Genomic DNA, 20,183 nt, shown 5'->3' on the forward strand with positions numbered 1-20,183 from the left:
TAGATTAAATAAGGAAATACATACATAGAAACAACCCACACACTTTTCCTACATCCTAACGGTACTTCCTTCGTTCATTTCGTATGAGACTTGGATTTATTTTTATAAAAAGGATTAATTTGAGACCGTTTATACAGGGTGTTTCGAAAAAAGGTAACACCGTCTCTAGGTTAGGTAAAAAACTGAAAAATAATTGGGGTTTGCTTAGTAAGAAATGTTTGTAACGTCATTCGTTATCAAGATATAATAGAGGGTTGAAGAAAAAAAAATTTTACACATTTTTTACAATTTTGCTGAAACTACTGGCAATATTGTAATGACATTTGGTGGGTTTTATGAGGTAGATATCATGCTTTTTTAAACGCTTTTATTTAGTAATTTAGTTCAATAGTTTGCGTCAAATCTTTAGACGTTAATTTGTCTGCCTTTTCTCCAATGCAAATGAATGAAAATTTGCAGACATATGCATTCGCGGGAACAATACACGAATAGTCAATAAAAAAATATTTATGTTTATTAATTGTTTAAATAAAACAAAACGATTTTAATGGGAAATGCTTAAATTCTCTTGTTTTTTACAATGTAAAAACTTGGATTGTAGCTAATGATATGAACTATACATAATTTCACCTTTGACGTTAATTGTTTACGTTATGTTTCATAAATAAACAATAAAGTTTTTGCCGATTCCGACTATTTCATGTTAGTACATCATATGTTTTATACATATTTTAATAAATATGACGATATATTTTAATGTTTGAAAAGTGTAAGACTAAAAAGTAAAAAATTAAAAAATACGAAAAAAAATATTTTAAAAACGCTTTTCTTTAGTTACAAGTGACTAAAATTAAAAATATTATAAAAAAATAAACAAAAAAGCAAAAAATAAAAATAAATTGTAAAAATCTAACACATTCGTTAAAGAAAAGCGTGGGGCGAAATTTATTCGATAAAGACGCGCCATGCTTTTCTTTGACGAATATGTTAGATTTTTCAATTTTGTTTATTTTTTGCTTTTTAGTTGATTTTTTTATAATATTTTTAATTTTAGTCACCCGTAACTAAAGAAAAGCGTTTCTTAAAAAATTTTTTTCATATTTTTTTATTTGACATACACTCAAGAGTTTTATATTCATCATTGGCGCGCATATGAGTAATGGTTTGAGCTTTTTAAAGAAAAAAATAGTACGCTACTGAGATATTTCAAATTAAAAATAATTTTTGAATTCCTCGTTTAATTGGTGACAAAAAATCTATCTTCATTTTTTTCATACGACGCGCCATTTTTATGCAAAAAACATCTTAACCCTTACAAAGTATTTGAAATAAGTTTCTGACAGAATTCAAATACTTTGGAAGCGTTCGGATATTTTATTTTTTTGCATTTCGGATATTTCGGAAAACAGCGCGTCATACGAAAAAAAAGGGAAGACAGATTTTTTGTCACAAATTGAACGGAGAATTCAAAAATTATTTTTAATTGGATCTTAGTGGCGTATTTTTTCTTTCAAAAATTCAGTTCATTACCCGTATGCGCGCCAATGATGAATATAAAATTGTTAATCGTATTATGTCAAAAAATGCACAATAACTACCTCTTAAAACCGACCAAATTGCATTACAATGTTTCCAGTAGTTTCGGCAAAATCTTAAAAGATCTGTAAATATTTTTTCTTCAACTCCCTGTATCTTAAAAACGGATGGTGTTACAAGTTACAAACATTTTTTACTAAGAAACCCCCATTATTTTTCAGTTTTTTACCTAATGTAGAGACGGTGTTAATACCTTTTTTTGAAACAGCCTGTATAAGTTCATTACGTGTTTTTATCAGACGATTACGATGCTATTTTTTAAATTAGATATTTGTCTAAAATGAGTCATCGTGAATCGTCTTAAAGTTGAATGGGACGATTAGAGATGACATTGAACATATTATAATAATTATTAATTGAGTGCAAAAATACAAAGTTGAATTTTATTTTCAGTCTCTACCAATCATCTGTCTATTTTTAATTTTAGTAGAGGATGAGGGTTCAAAAAATAAATGAAACGAGTGGAAAATCCCAGAGGGTTAAGATTTCTTAGAATTTTACCCTCTTCTTTATATTGATAGAAATGTTTGTTGTTGGTTTAAATGGATTACAATCTTCTGTATATTATTTTCATCTTTATAGATAATTTCATAGAGCTATCATTCAGTTTTTTATTTCGTATGTAACCTTACAATCTACTTAATTTTGTTTCTGGTTTAGTTCTCCGTGATACGTGACATTTTATTAATTAAATTTTCATAGTTAGCTCAGGCTTCTGCATTACTGTTTAATGCATTATTACTTTCTACTCATGTTTTGCTTGCTATTTCCTTTCCGTTTGTTCTTTTGCGTTTTGTACACTTACTCATTGTTCTATTATTTTTTTCATTGTTTATTTTACTAAAATCCTTTGTCATATAGGCATTTTTCATTTAAGCCCTTAAGATCTTTTATTATTTTAAATTAATTTTATATATTTCGAAACCATTTAGTTAATACCTCTATAATTTTGTTCTTTTATCTTCTAGGAAGTTTCTCCATCTGTTACACATGAATAATTAAGAGAGTTTTTAATGGTTTCATTGATCCTTGACAATATAGATCGCTTTAAAAAATGGGCTACAAGCTACAACATTGTATTTCGAGGTTCTAGACGATATTTGATACATTTTAACATTATCCTTGGTGTACTTATATTGCAAAATTGTAGTTTTGTTCGTGTTAAATATCCAATTACAAGCAAGTAATCTAAGTAATAAGCACGAGTAATAAGTAGTAATTTAATCCTATAGGACATATAGAAAAGGCCACAAAAATTAATGGCAGGAAAAACTTTAAACTAAATATATGTATTTAATAGACAGTGGAGTTACGAATCACTTAGTTACGAAGGATACTGAAAAGTTTTATCTAGGAAGTAATATAGAACAAAAATGTGGCAAAGAAGGGTCAATCATTGGTGGCAACGAAACAAGGGAAATGTAGCATGCAATGAACCAAATTTTGACTTCTGCATAAGTGCAATAATATGCAAATCGATAGAAAGATCAGAAAATAACAAAAATAATAGAATAAGGAACGAAAAGATACGAATAGCCCTCTAAATTGGATGAAGAGAATTTACCGAAAGAAAGGAAATTCAGTTGGTAGGATCGTTTAAAAACGACAGAACACGTAGATCTCTGAATGGAGTACATTGAGCAAAACAAAAAGAAGACTGGAAGACTACCAACATTTATTTCTGATGAAGTCTTTTGTTTTAAGAGATGGAAGGAAAGAAAAAAATTCTTACCCTTTCGACCAATAGCTCAACATACTAGTACATACTAGTACATCATTTACCAAATTGTTTAAACACAGAACAAACTCCTGAGCAAATAATAAAAGCTACACTATTTTTTAGTTAACTAATGGTAATATGTACTTCAAATAAAAACTGTTGACATGTCACTTACTTTTTTATTCAATCGAAATTATGATAATTTATGTGGTTTCGCACAAAGAAATAACGTCAATGACCATCCAGAATATTAATATGTACTTCTGGTAGTTACATGAAAAATAACTACGAAAGTTCAAATTTTGTATATCTACATATACGATATAGGACCAAAACTCACAGTGGAGTAACAAAGTCTAAAAGAGTAACTTTCTTCTTTCTATATACGATTTTCCAATTTTTTTTTATTCATGAAACAACAAAATATTTATTTTATCAATGTGCCTCCGATAAGTTCTCGTTCCATTGTTTTCGTGGTCTTCCACAGTTCGTCCCTTTATTGAGAAACCATCTCGCGCCATCTTTACTCTTCTTTTTATTTTCATTTTGCTTATATTATGTTCGTTCCATTCTAGTCTTCTATTTCTTATTAAGTCCTTGATGTTTTACCACTACGTTTTTAAGGATTTTTGTCTTTGCTGTTTCTTCCACGTATATCGTTATTGGTGTGATGAGTGTTTTGCAGTTTCTGCCTTTAATTTTTGTCCTCGTATTTTTTGTCCTCCTGGATATTGTTTCTCTTCCATATTGTTTCATTAAAGCATCCTGCGGCTCTGTTTGCTCTATTCACTTGATTTTCCACTTCTATTTCAAACTTTTCGTAGCTAGTGTGATTATTTAAAGTCCATCACTTGTTCTATTATCTAGCCCTCCATATCCAATCTACATTTGAGTATATTTGCCATCCAGTAGATCCAATATCATTAGTTGAACAATAAAATTTGTAATTATTTTTCCATAAATGAACAAAATATGTATGTATGTTCGTAGTTTTTATGACGTTTCAAGCAGAATTGTTAAAGTAAAATTTGGTAAAAAACGGTCCAGAAAAAGAAGGGGCATACATTAGACATGCACTGTACATTAATCAAAACGAGAAAACGTTGGAAAAAGTAGAACAGGTTAAGAAATGAAAAATCAAGTTTTTGTAAAGTATCAAAGGAAAAGATATCTTGGAGATAAATATGTGGAACGTGCATGAAGATTAGTTTTCGAAAGTTGAGAAAAGGCAAAATTAGGCTGTTATACCGGGATATATGATGAAACATGTGGCATTATTAAAGCCCAACGAAAAGGTGTCCATGTCAGTAGTCGTAGAGATATCTTGCAAAATAGTGGCCTAGCTAGACGATTAATTATGCACTTTTATTGGCAACCTTAGTTTCTACATGTATGTAAATCAATCCTTGAGATATAAAAAGCAATAATTAACTTTTGTTCTGTTCATTGCACAACCAGTCGTGGGTATATAAATTAAGGAAATAATTAAAAATAGACAATAATGGTAGCTAAATATACTATTTTACAAAAGAATAAAAAATAGTTTCAAACCAGAATATCAAACAAGGTGATAGATGCCACAGAAAACGTTTTTTACACAATTAAAAATATTTGTTAATTATCTGTAAAAAAAGGAATTCAATTACAGAAATTCGATCAAATAAATAATTTGAAAATTATCTTTTTCTACTAAAAGGAAAATTAAATAATAATCATGAAATACTTCATTTTTTTCCCTATTCCTAAAAAACGATTGCATTCGGTAATCGTTTTTGAGATTGCATCATCTTTTCAATCCTCCCAAACTTCCCAATATTTTGTCGCTTATTGTGCCATTTTTGTGGAATATTTAAACTAAATACCAAATTTAGGTATGTAGTATGTTTTATGACTTTTTGCATCATTTTTGACTAATTTTCAACTAATTTTTGGCAGTTACTGTGTTAAATTTTAAATTGATGACGTCTGTACACCAACGGAAGTATGTGTTATCAGATTTTTTTAAAATTATTTTAATAGTTCAAAACGAGTTTGCTAAAATATAGAAATGAGAAATTGATAAAACAAAACGGTAGTATCATTTTTTTATACATAAGTTGTCAACTGTGTACTGTGTCTCTGAAGCACATTAAAATTTAAATACATTTGCTAGAAATTTGGAAAATGACTTACTAAAAATATATAGACTGCAATAATTTATACTAAGAAACGTAAATTAAAAAAAATACCAATTTTTCAAGACAATTAGTAAAAAATTATACAGTAATAAAAATATCTAAATTTCTCCACGTGGCTGGCTGCTCATTATTTTCACTTTTTAGATAGAACATATTTATCCACCAGACAGATACCTTGATACCTACACAGATACAGCCTTATAATAGAAGAAAATATTGAAAGAGGACTCAAAAATAAGTCTTACAGAAAGAAAGTAGGCAGGAGTAGAAAAGATGCTACAAGCGCTCTTCTAGTACGAATAATAAAAGTATGTTATGTTATCTAGGAAAAGGAACTTGCCATCCATGTAGTTGAATCCTCGAATGAAACATTATTGTTTGCATTACCTATTTCCTTATATTTAAAAAATTATGTCAATATTCATATTTACAAAAACTCACCGAATGGATCTGCTTCTTTTTCGGCAAATTGGCCTCCAACTGAACAGTCGAATCTGCGATAAAAGTATCACCACCTTTGCCCATCTTGTTGGATTAGACAATCACTTGAACAAAAATATTTTGGCTTCCTGATGCACTCACAAATATGTTGTTTAATCCGCTTTCCCTTTCAACAAAAAGACTGGCCAATGTAATCTCTTAATACAGCCCAGCCTTCGCGGTATAACTTGAGATAGCGTGAGCGCATTCGGTTTTATAACGTTAAGTTAATTTGAACAGAACCGCTATTGGTCGAAATTATAGGCGGAACCGGGGGTATGGTAGTCTACGTCACACACACAGTGGTGCCACGGTTGGAATTTACCCAATACGTCTGGCGCTTATTTTTGTGATTTTCCGATTAAGCAATATTTGTTTGTATTTTGTATGATTTAGCATAAAACACGAAACGTGATATCTTCATATAGAAGATGATCCATGATCCATGAGACCTTGGAGGTGTCGGAAAATACTCACTGAAATATTAACCATCAGACTAATGTTTATGGATATCAATCAAGAGAACACACTGGCTTCAGAAAGCAATTTAGCACTGCTGATTAAATAATATTAACCATGAATATATTAATACATATATGAGACTAACAATGATGAATATCCGATAAAACAGTTGACTTTACTTTACTTTTACTTAAACCTAGTCCTAAGCCTTTCTACCTTTAGGTGTAAGGCTGGTGGAGTTGAGTTTGGCATTGTCATTGTAGTATCCATGCTTTCCGATCTTGTGTTAGGTTTCTTGCACTTTCCAATGTCAATCCTTTTTTCTCGACTTTTTTTCTGATTTCATCAACCCACATAACTCTTGGTCTTCCTCTTTTGTTTTTCCTCTGCAATCTCGTTTTGAACACTCGTTTTGTTAGTCTCTCGTTCGACATTCTCCGCACCTGCCAGAACTATCTAAGTTGTCCCTCTACTATTTTTTCATTGATTGGTTCTAGTTTTAGGTTTTGTCTAATTGTTTCGTTTCGTATTTTGTCTGTCCTCTTTCTGTTTGTTATTTTCCTCAGGAACCTTATTTCCATAGCATTGCCATAGCATTTCCATTAGCCATGTCCGGCTGCTATACATGATTGTTGGTCTAACTACTGATCTAACGACTGCCGTTTTTACTTTCTCCGGTATCATTTTTTTCCTCAAAAATGTTGTTTTTATAGTGTTAAATAGTCTTCTTGTTCATCCCATTCTCTCGTTTATTTCCATGTCTTGTTTACCATTTGATTCAATTATTACTCCTAGGTATTTAAAATGTTCCACTTGCTCTAGTTGTTTCCCGTAATTTCCATGTCTTGTTTACCATTTGATTCAATTATTACTCCTAGGTATTTAAAATGTTCCACTTGCTCTAGTTGTTTCCCGTAATTCTATTGCGTGTGTCTTCCTCGTATTTGAAATTATCATTGGTTTTGTTTTCTCTGTATTAATTTTCATATTTATGTTTGATTAGCTCTTCTTCTAGGATTTCAAGATTGTTCTGTACCTAAGTCTTCTCTGTTTTCTGCTCTCAATACCATGTCGTCTGCAAATAGTAGCTCCGATAGTTGACATCTATTTATTACAAGTATCCGATCATCATCCGACCATCAAAAAAGCCGATTCGAATGTTGCACATGCCGTGGACCGCGCATCGCACAAAATATTTCAATATCGACCAAAATATACTGAGGTATTTTGGCCATAAACCTAGAAGAAGAGAAGGCATGGAACGAATGATAGTTGCAGGCTGCAACGTAGCAGGCAAAAGATCCAGATGAAGATCTCCAGCGCCAAAACACCCGCAGAAGAGAGATAATTGAACATAAATACTCAAACAAATTACATGACGTTACTACATCCTTACGAAGGAGAAAATATATAGGAGGAGTATAAGTATGAGACTTTGCGCTGTTTAACGATGTTAAGTCGTTGAGTTTTAGCTCTTCTTAGATCTTCTTCATTTGTATGCTTGATCAACAGAATTTTGAGTAACCTTAAAAGATACCACGTTTCCAATGCTTCTATAAAAAATTTGAGTAAATATTTAGTTATATCTATATTTTACTTATATTTACCAGAGTTTGGAAAGTTCTTTGTGGTATATTGTAGTATTGTCATTTTTTATTATTTTTGCAAAGCTTTTGGTTTCCTCACGGTTTTTTGATGCTTTTCCCATCAGAAAATATACCAGAAATTGCCTATTTATGACGTGAAATATTCTTCCTTATTTCCACATTTCTTTTATTTTATTATACACTCGTGCCCCTGAATATTCATTTTAGTAATATTAACAATAATTATTTAGGTCTGGATCCCGCGTATGAAAAAAAAGTTGATTAATAGCAAGCTGAAAATTTGTTAATAGCTTAAGGGTGTCTAGTCGGATAAACTTTGATATATGGGACTGGAACAGGGGCAGTTTTAATTGTGGAACAGGTTAAACATTTGGAACGGTCAGACCACGAAAACGGCACATTTATTTTGTCCGACAGAATATACTTAAACTCTCCGAACAGAGATTAAACTCTCATGCAAAAATCAGACTGCTATTTATCACCTGTCATAATTCCTGTCATTTGTCATATTCTACATGTTCCACTCATTAAAACGCCCATTTGGTGATAAATAGCAGTCTGATTTTTGCATGAGAGTTTAATCTCTGTTCGGAGAGTTTAAGTCTATTCTGTCGGACAAAATACATGTGCCGTTTTCGTGGGCTGACCGTTCCAAATTTTTAACCTGTTCCACAATTAAAACTGCCCCTGTTCCAGTGTTCCCATATATCAAAGTTTGTCCGACTAGACATCCTTAAGCTATTAACAAATTTTCAGATTGATATTAATCAACTTTTTTTCATACGCGGGATCCAGACCTAATTGTTTTCTAAATAATTTTGCAAATTTATATTATTTATGAAAAGTACTCACCTTCTTACAATTTGAATTTAATCTGGCAACACCGCTATGATCAACAGACGGTTTTTAGCTTTTGTATTATATTTGTGTAACGAATTTTTTCCATCCAATTTTATCTGTAAATTCCATCTCTAAATCATAAAAGTCCACAACATGTGAACTTGAGGAAGTGCGGTAAAATCGAGAAAAATCCAAGGGAATGCAGCGCATTTCACAGGATTTCATAATATTTCCGTTAATTTACATTTTGTTCGCAGTTACTGATTATTGATTATGACTATGGAATTCGTTAGTAACGATTTAGTAACGGTTAGTTCTCCTGCTCTTGATTAAAATAAATTGAGTAATTATCTTCTATTAAAATAGAACTAAGAAAGATGCGAACTCAAGCGAAATACTTAAATTATTTTCAAAATATTTTGCTCTTGTAGTATGTGTAGGTTTCATACGATGTATGCTGAAATATCGAAATTAAAGGTAATACCTACCCCACGTGAGTAGTGTTTAATACACAAAATCTCACACTATATTTTAAGGGAGTCTGCCTCATGTCGAATAATGGGGGAGACGAAAATTCGAGAAATCTTAAAAGCCAACATAAGATAAATATAACAAGAATATAAATGTTGCGTCATCTAATATTAGAACCATGGCACCAGCACACCAGAGCACCTTCTCAAGGTAGAAAAGGAACTTGTAATGGCGTGTCCGCATTGGTAACTTTTTCGTGCGTATTGAACTAATGGTTCGTCGCAAATTTTTACCAGTGAGGACGCGGTGCTCAAATCATTTGATCTTCGCTCGAAAACGATAACCGATGGAGGGTGTGCGTTGTGTGCGTCGAAAATTCTTACGTTTGATTTATGCGACGAACACGTCCACACTAGCAAAATTTACTTCGAGCACGCAAATATTTGCGACGAACAGCTGGTACGCACGAAAAATTTACCAATGCGGACGCGGCATAACACATAAAATGGGATATTATACATTTACATACCTACCTACTTGGCGTTAGTGAAACATGACTACCATGGAAACCACCATTCTGAAATCAGGGCATACAATACACTATGACGATATTATTTGGAAATGGAAACTAGAAGTATAAACTTTATTTTGATGGCTCCAATTTGATTCATCTCCGATTTTCCGATGATATCGACGATTTCGTCATAATAAGTGGCAGTATTCTTGATTCGAGAGACGTGTTACAAAAACTAAACGCCGCTACGTAAAATGTGGACATGACATGAAAATGAACGTCTCAAAGATAAACGTGATCAATAAGGATTACGAACATATTATATACCAGGGGTGGGCAAAGTGCGGCCCGCGGGCCGCATGCGGCTCTTTAGACATTTTTCTGCGGCCCTCAGCAAAAAGTGAATTATTTTAATTTAAAGAATGATTGTTTTTTAATTACATATTGCTAATACATAGTCTTAAGTAAATATATAGATAATAATAAAACGTCATTTTAGCTCGTAAACACAAAAAGTTTTATAATTACCCAAACATTAATTAGCGAACAAACCATTCTCAATAGTGAATTTATAAAAGATTCTTTAGTTAAAGCAAGTGGAATTTAATGTCCAGAAGAACAACAAAAATTCAAAAATATCTGCTTATCACTAAGGACTGTCGTCTGAAGACTTGAAATGATGATTAAAATTATACAAAATTATCTTTTTTAGAAGGTAACTTGATGTGGTATTCAATTCCTTTGGATGAAAATGTTGATAGAACTGACACACGATTTGAATATTTATAAAGAACTGTTATCAACGGAGTACGTGAAATCTCAAACAGCAGGAAACTATACTTTTGAAGTATAGTCAGGAATTTTTTGAAAAATTATAAATTACCTTTTAGCAATTAATAAGTGTAACAACTGACAGAGAACCAAATTTAAAATGAGCATTATATATTGGCATGTTGAAAAAACTTAGATGACGTTCATGAACAATTTCCAGAACATGATTTAATAGAACATGATTTCACAGAACATGAGATAATATTGTTAATTTTATTCGTTCAAGATGATTAAATTATTGTGAATTCGTAGCATTTTTAGAAGAGTTAAAAACAAAACACACTGATGTCTTACTACCACAATCATATTTAATGGATAAGTTTAGGAAAAGTTCTTGAAATATGCTGTAAATTAAGGGAGGAAATTTCTTTATTTTTAGAAATGAAAAACTGCGACGCCTTTGCTAAATTTACAATTTTTGAATGGACATGCGGTTTCTCCGTTTACCTAGACATAATCATTTAAATATTTTAAACATAACATTGCAGAGCAAAACTTTATACGCGCATAAACTTTTAAAATGATACTGAAATTATTCCTTCATCATATAAAAAAGTTTGAGTTCTTCCACTTTTCATTATTAAAATTTACTATTTTAGTGAATTTACTATTTTATTTTGGAATTAAGCCACAATTTACGTTTGAAATTAAATATATTTGAAGTTTCGACTTCCAATTCGGAAATCGTTATCAAACAATCGTGTTTTTTGTCAACAATATTATTTAATTTTAAATAACTTAAATTGTGGCTTTATTCCCAAATAAAATAGTAAATTACATAAAATGTCACAAGAAAATAGCTTCAGAGCCTTAATAAAAAAGTGTGAAGGGGAATCTAGGATCTTTTTTCAAAATAACTTTATTTATTTTTATTTAAATGGCGCTTGCATCTATGTATTTAAGCACGGAATTTCTCTTTAAATATATAAGTAGCTAATAGCCACGTGAAAACAGAAATATAATTTTTATTTATCTTAAGGGCGTAGGCGCAAAATATCGAGCGAATGCTTTTTAAATGCATTCATTTTTTCGAATCCTGAAGAAACTATTAATATTTTTGAAAAATTTAAACTCAGAATGAAAGACTACATTTAGAGATTAATGAGGGCCAAAAATCCCTTAGAAAAAACAAAAACTTTATTTTTAATGAGATGTTTGAAACTAAAAATCACACTCAATTTTATCTTTTTTTTCACTTGCTAAAATAAACATTTTAGATGTTTTCCGGGACTTTCGGCCCTCGGTAATATTTCATTCTGCGTTTAAATTTTTCAAAAATACTTATTAGTTTTCTCAGGATTCGACAAAAATGAATGCATTTAAAAAGCATTGCCCGAAATTTTGCGCCTACGCTCGTTTAATGCGTCGACAAGTAAGGTCATTGTCCATTGTCACGGTAAAGTTGATTTCGCAATCAGATTATAGTGTAATGTGTAGTGTGTGTGTGGAGTAAATGTCTTGTTACTTAGTAAAGTTGACATTGTCTTTACAAAGAGACGTTAATTGTATCCGAACATCTGCGGTCCCTCGGGTGAGTACCGATTCCACAAGGATAGAAATTAATCATTTTTTATAAAGAAAAACCTACCCAACTAGGATTCGAACTCACAACCTAAAGAGTGTCATTTAATTAAAATTACAGTAATCTTAAAAATTTGAACATATTAATTTAACAAATGCGGCTCTCGATAATAGACCAAAAACTTTTTGTGGCCCTTACCAAAAAAAGTTTGCCCACCCCTGTTATATACCTAGACGACTAGACCAGACAGGGCAATTAGGAAAAAATAAGGCGATTTTTTACAAGCGACTCCCGAAGCACCTGGTGCCCATGGATAGTGGTAAGGCAGTCATCTTCTAGTGTTTCGAGTGTTTTCCGCACTAAATTGATGCAGGTTACTCGAGGATTTTTGGGGTTGCTGGACACGAATATGACATCAGAACCGACCGTCGGAGCACCAAGTACTTAGGGTAACTTCTATGCACGTCCCGGACACTAGGTTCTCCGGAGATCGGTTCTGATGGCGTATTTGTGTCTAGCAACCCCAAAAACTCCCGAATAATCTGTTTGCATTAATTTACTGCCGAAAACCCTTTAATATTGCCGAATATTGGAACTTGGAACGTACAAGGGTTTAAACAAAAAATAAATGAAGTAATACACGAAATAAATAGACTGAACATAGACATCGCAGTGATTACCGAAACAAAACGAAAGGGTCAAGGATCAGAAAATATCGGAGAATATGATTACTTCTACAGCGGGGTACCAAAGGAGAAAAGAGCACAACAAGGTGTAGGTATACTTATACGCAAGAAACTAAGGAGATTCATAACTGCTTGGGAAGCCATCAGCGAAAGGCTCATAAAAATGAATCTAACTATCAAAGGAAAAAAGATTACGATTATTGGAGTATATGCAGTAAACGATGATGCACTGGTGAATATTAAGGACGACTTTTTTGAAAAGCTACATTTAGAAATTGCAAATATCGGCAGATCACGAGAAATTATAATCTTGGGGGACCTAAACAGTAGAACAGGCAAGAAACAGCACAATAAAGTCATAGGCCAATATGGTGAAGAAGCTATAAATGACAATGGTACTAGGCTAATAGCCTTATGCGAACAAAATGATATGAAAATCACAAACGGATTCTTCCAACACCGAGATATCCATAAATATACATGGACACAAAATACCCGAGGGCTGAAATCAATCATAGACTATACAATCATAAGACAAAAGACTAAATTGATTGTACAGGATGTGCGGGTATATAGAGGAGCCACTTGCGGCAGTGACCACCATCTATTAAAAACAAAGCTCACAATAGGAATAGATAGAGCAAGAGATTTAAAAGAAGCTGCAGCGGAAATAGAAAAATTAACAGAAAAGAAATACAACCTAAACAGCTTAGAACAAGAAAGCGTGAGGGATTTATACAGGAGTAGATTAGATAAAAAGTTAGAAACCATGCAATTTACCAGCAATGAAGAGAATTATCATTATATAAAAACATGTCTTCAGGAAGCAGCAACAGAGGCCCTCGGACTCCAAATAAAAAACCACAGAAAAACTCCGTATTGGTGGGACGAAGAAATAGAACAAGAGATTAAAAATAAAAGAGAGAAGTATAAAAAATTTCTGAACACAAGGACCGACGCCGATAAGGTAGAATACAAGAGGGTCCAAGCTAAAGTGCGAAAAATGATATGCCAAAAGAAGAATGAGGCTTGGGAGCAAAAGTGTAACATGATTAACACACATTTAGGAGGACGGAGAAGTACAGAAAGTTGGAAAGTATTAAAATCGCTACGACAGGAAAAGAAAAGAGATATAATATCAGCAATCACACCGGATCAATGGGACAAATATTTTGAAAAACTCCTAAATGAGGACAGAGCGGAATTTTTAAATAACAGTGATACCAGCAATGTAAATATCTTAGCCTCACCATTACGGGTAACAACAAAAGAAGTAGAAGAAGTATGTAAGTTTTTAAAAAATAACAAAGCACCAGGACCAGGGAACATACCAGCTGAACTAATAAAATATGGCACAACAAAATTATATGAAAACCTGGCTAAACTCTTTCAAAGATGCATCAACGGAGCGGAAATCCCAGAAGAATGGAAGACATCATGGATATCCACCATACATAAAAAAGGCAGACGGGATCAATGTGACAACTACAGAGGCATCGCTGTAACGAACTCGATCAGCCGAATATACGGAAAACTGATTAAAAATAAAATCGAAAACGAATATAAAGATATAGAAGCTGAAGAACAGGCAGGATTCAGGGCAGGGAGATCAACGGTTGACCATCTGTTTTGTATTACACAGATTATTGAGAAGAAACTGGCCGTCAACCAGGAGGTGCATCTGTTATATGTGGACTTAAGAAAAGCGTATGATAGCATCCCACAAAACAAATTATGGGAAGCATTAGAGAAAACCAATATAAGCGCAAATTTAATAACAGCGACGAAACAATTGTATACCAAAACTGCATCAAGGGTGAAAGTTGGAAGCAGGCTATCGAGAGGATTCCAAATTAGCAAAGGCCTAAAACAAGGGTGCTGCCTTTCACCGACATTATTTAAGATCTACCTCGAACAAACTCTAAAACTTTGGAAACGCAAATGCAAAAACATGGGATTACCGATCAGCAACAATACAATATACACTTTGTCATTTGCAGACGACCAACTTGTACTAGCGCAAGACTACGATGATATAGAATATATGACAAGGAAATTAATAGAGGAGTACAAAAAAGGTGGTTTGGAAATAAACATAAAGAAGACCGAATATATGTGTATCGGTGGGACACAGCAGGACCTTACACTGGGGAATGGCGAAATTATTAAACATTGCGACGCATATAAATACCTTGGTATGACCATCACACAAGAAGGAAGCGTAGACCGGACGATAGAAGAAAGAAACAACCAGGGAAGAAAAGCAATTACCCTTCTCAATAGCATCCTCTGGGACCAGTCAATATCAAACAACAACAAACATAGAATATACAATACAATTGTTAAGAGTATAATCACTTACAGCAGTGAAGTATGGCAAATAAAAGAAAGATACAAGAGAAAACTTGAAGCAACAGAAATGGATTTCTGGAGGCGCTCAGCAGGAAAATCAAGATTAGAAAGGGTAACCAACAACAGAATTAGGGAAATAATGAATGTGAAACACACAATAGTAGATGACATTAGTACCAAACAGCTTAGATGGTATGGACACGTACAAAGAATGTCCGAAGAACGACTCCCGAAACAAATCCTAACGTGGACCCCTCATGGTAGACGAAAAAGAGGAAGACCCCGCCTGAGTTGGAGAGAAGGCATAAATCGAGAAATGAGAGAAAGAGAATTGGATGAAGACCTTTGGATGGACCGAAGTGAATGGCGACTAGGCATCGGAAGACGTAGGAGAACGTTTTAAAACCGATATATATATATATATATATATATATATATATATATATATATATATATATATATATATATATATAACCCTTTAAACTCCAGATGATGCACCTTAGCAGTAACCCTGGGCACAAAATGCTCTGGGAGTCAGTTCTGATAGCGTATTGACATTCAGCGACAGGCGCGGATACAGAGGGGGTCAACGGGTCCATGGACCCCCTTGTTGTATTTAGTTTATAAGTATTTTTTTATTATTTATTATTTTTTTCTCTCAACCAGAGCTCAATTCTTTTGATACCGTAGGTATCTGAGATGTACCCCAGGCTGTGGGTGAAAAAACGTGATATAATTCAGGAATTTTTGAAACATATCAGGTGTTGTAAAGGACGATGCCAGGAATAACTTTTACTAAAATGTGACCAAAAATATTGTGAGCTTTTTTTTTAATTGCGATTTTCATTTGTTAAATTTGCAATTTTTAAAGATTTTTAATTTTGCAGCTTAGGATATTGATTTTAGAGAAAAACTTTTTGATAGAAAGTTGTAGTAAATTAAAAAACCTACAATTTGAGCTATGGTAAGTTTAATTTCGTTTATTGGTTATTACAAAACAGCATGCGAAAGATCCAAAATGGCCGTTTTTTACAATTGCGTTATTTATTGTACAAATAATTTTTTTTTATTTTTTAAAGCTTTAAAATGAAGATCTTTCAATTCCAAACATAAAAAAATTGCAAGGCCGGATTAACGAATTTGTTGCTTAGATATTATAAATTGTTTATCCCAAGAGGTCAAATGTCGAAGGCTATAACTTTTTGAAGAAAAATCGTAGAGAGTTGTTGTAACATCTAATATCCTTCTAAAGAGTTATATTTTCATATTCTAATGTAAATAAATGCGTAAAACATTTTTAAACCTCTAATTTTTGGGTTTGAAAATAAGAGGGCAAATTTCGTTATAAACATTTAGAGCTGAAGCGGCCCAGTACATCCTATGAGTTTTTAACTTACAGATTATTGTTGCTGAAGAGGAAACGAAGATTTATAAAAAAATAAAAAATTTCTACGACCAGCTGAAGCCGAGCTAAATGTTGGGTTTGAAAATAAGGGGGCATATTTCGTTATAAACATTTAGAGCTGAAGCGGCCCTGTACATCCTATGAGTTTCTAACTTACAGATTATTGTTGCTAAAGACGAAACGAAGATTTATAAAAAATAAAAAAAATTTACAACGAACTGAAGCCGAGATAATTGTTTATTTTTTCTTAAATCGTAGTTCCTTTATTTATAACAATTAAAAAATTATTTTACAGTCATTGACTAAAGAAAGACTTATGTTATCTTAAAATAAAAATTATTATAAACTATAATTACATTTAATTATTAAAAATTATTTTTAAAATCGGTGCTTTTGCGAGCGGCCGAATTTTGCAAATCGCCCGGCTCGCTTCAAATCCGCGCGCTCGGAAAATTTTTACGTAACTTTTATTAAATTTTGACCGAAAACAATTTAATAATATTATCATTATAATATACAGTGTATTTACCACTGTATTTGTTTTTCTTGATAAAATTTTATATGTGAAATCTCATTTCTGAAGAAATAATTATTACAAAAATGATACATATAACTATATTTTTAATTTTTGCATTGTTAAGTATATAAATATAATAATAATAATGTTACTTTTTATTATACAATATAAAACTTTTTCTTCTTGTAGTGACTATCCGTTTTGGATGTTGGCGACCATCATGGCAATTTGGCAAACCCCATTTGGAAACTGAGAACCAGGAAGGCGAAGGATTAATTTGCTAGAAAATTTTCAACACAACAACTACAAATCTTTTTAGAGCAGCAGTACCGATTTAGTGTGCAAGTACAGATTGCCATGATGGTCGCCAACATCCAAAACGGATAGTCACTACAAGAAGAAAAAGTTTTATATTGAATAATAAGAAGTAACATTATTTATATAACAATGAAAAAATTAAAAATATAGTTATATATTTCATATATATGTATCATTTTTGTAATATTATTTCTTCAGAAATGAGATTTAACATATAAAAGTTTATCAAGAAAAATAAATACAGTGGTAAATACACTGTATATTATAATGGTAATATTATTAAATTGTTTTCGGTCAAAATTTAATACAAGTTACGTAAAAATTTTCCGAGCGCGCGGATTTGAAGCGACCCGGGCGATTTGCAAAATTGGGACGCTCGCAAAAGCACCGATTTAAAAAATATTTTTTAATAATTAAATGTAACTATATTTTATAATTATTTTTAATTTAAGATAATACAAGTCTTTCTTTAGTCAATGACTGTAAAATAATTTCTTAATTGTTGTAAATAAAGGCACTACGATTTAAGAAAAAAGAAACAATTATCTCGGCTTCAGTTGGTTGTAGAAAATTTTTATTTTTTTATAAATCTTCGTTTCGTCTTCAGCAACAATAATCTGTAAGTTAGAAACTCATAGGATGTACAGGGCCGCTTCAGCTCTAAATGTTTATAACGAAATTTACCCCCTTATTTTCAAACCCAAAAATTAGAAGTTTAAAAATGTTTTACGCATTTATTTACATCAGAATATGAAAATATAACTCTTTAGAAGGAGATTGGATGTTTCACCAACTCTCTACGATTTTTTTCAAAAAGTTATAGCCTTCGCATTTGACCTCTTGGGATAAACAATTTATAATATCTAAGCAACAAATTCGTTAATACGGCCTTACAATTTTTTTTTATGTTTGGAATTGAAAGATCTTCATTTTAAAGCTTTAAAAAATAAAAAAATTATTTGTACAATAAATAACGCAATTGTAAAAAACGGCCATTTTGGAATTTTCGCAGGCTGTGTTGCAATAACCAATAAACGAAATTAAACTTACCATAGCTCAAATTGTAGGTTTTTTAATTTACTACAACTTTATATTAAAAAGTTTTTCCCTAGAATCAATATCCTAAGCTGCAAAATTAAAAATCTTTAAAAATTGCAAATTTAACAAATGAAAATCGCAATAACAAAAAAAGCTCACAATATTTTTGGTCACATTTTAGTAGAAGTTATTCCTGGCATCGTCCTTTACAACACCTGATAGGTTTCAAAAATTTCTGAATTATATCCTGAAATCGACCTATTTTTCACCCACAGCCTGGAGTAATGACTGAATTTTATCCTTAGAGTAAGCGTGAGTCGTATGGCTAAATCTGGACAATAAAATATTTGCGGTACGTCTGACACCCTATTATGAATTTCTAGATCCGCGCCTGTTCAGCGACCCCAAAAATCCCCGAGTAACAAAATGTTAATAATATGGCTCTACATACACTGATGTTGACATGTTTATGCACTTTTGGACGCACCTTATGCACTGTAAATGCAATTATACATTTCCACCCATTTTTTTATTGCAGACTTTTTTCTTGATGTCATGTATTCTGAACACAATACAAAAGTCGATACGTGCTGTTTTTAAAAATGGATTTATTCCGGTGTTTTTGTTCTAAATGCCTTGGTCTATTACGAAATTCACACCGAGAATGCAGTACGGCTAAGATAGCGCAATACATTTCTAATGGGGAATAAACGCACAGGGTTGTCGGTCTTCACCAGTTGTTGATTGCTCTCTCAAGAGCGTCGCACAGGAACTGTGGCAACACTGAATGCGCATTCCTATCTTAACCGTACTTCAATCCCAGTGTGAATTTTACGTTAGACACAAAGTTATAAAACGTAGAAAAATTATAGATTTACGACATACAATTAAAATAGGAAAAGGAAAAATCGCTAGAATAAGGAACTTCTTCTTGATGTGCCTACCCGTTACGAATGTTGGCGATCATCATGGCAATCTTTATCTTATCTGCAGCAACGCGAAAAAGCTGCACAGATGTTTTGTTGAATCAAGTTCTGAAGTTCTTTATCCAGGATGTTCTTCTTCCTGGACCTCGCTTTCCAATTTTTTTCCTAGCAGAATGACTTGTATGAGTTCATATTCTGGATTAATTTCGCATAATGTATCCGAAGTATTGCAACTTTCGAGATCTGATTGTGGTCAGTACCTCTCGGTTCTTCTTCATTTTTAAGAGGACCTCCTCATTTGTGACCCAGTCAGACCACGGGATTTTAAGTATTCTTCGATACAGCCATATCTCAAAAAATGCTTCCACTTGTCTGTACATATCTTCGTTCAAGTTCCACGATTCAACATCATAAAAAAGGATAGAGAAGATGTAGCATCGAAGCATTCTTACTTTTATGAAAAGAAAGCGGTTGTGGCTGTTGAAGAAGGTCTCCATCTGGTTGAAGATAGCTCTACCTTTCCGATGCGCGTTGTTATCTCTTGGTTGTTGATCCATTCATCCATTCTTCATTTATTATGGTGCCGAGGTAGTTATAGTGTCTCATATACACACACACCCAAACTTATAATATGGAATCATCTGATATTTCTTATTATTTCGTGCGGATTAAAAAAAAAAGAAAACACGAAGACAAACAATATTTATTTTAAAGCAATTTA

The 20,183-nt window shown here is 32.4% G+C and overlaps 1 protein-coding gene across 4 annotated transcripts in view; it reads right to left on the bottom strand.

Annotated features, from left to right (window-relative positions):
- LOC114335725 (solute carrier family 2, facilitated glucose transporter member 1) overlaps positions 1–20,183 on the bottom strand; it is a 508,422-nt gene that overhangs the window by 25,767 nt on the left and 462,472 nt on the right. The window contains exon 1 of one of the 4 annotated variants that reach the window (XM_028286010.2): positions 5,935–6,166. The exons of the other annotated variants lie outside the window; for them this stretch is intronic. Within the exon in view, the coding sequence (XP_028141811.1) occupies positions 5,935–6,018 (84 nt within the window). The 5' untranslated portion in view covers positions 6,019–6,166. Of the gene's footprint in view, positions 1–5,934; positions 6,167–20,183 lie in introns of those variants that run through there. 4 annotated transcript variants of the gene reach the window in all.

This window comes from Diabrotica virgifera, chromosome 1 (assembly GCF_917563875.1).
Source record: "Diabrotica virgifera virgifera chromosome 1, PGI_DIABVI_V3a".
Classification (NCBI taxonomy): Eukaryota; Metazoa; Arthropoda; class Insecta; order Coleoptera; family Chrysomelidae; genus Diabrotica; species Diabrotica virgifera.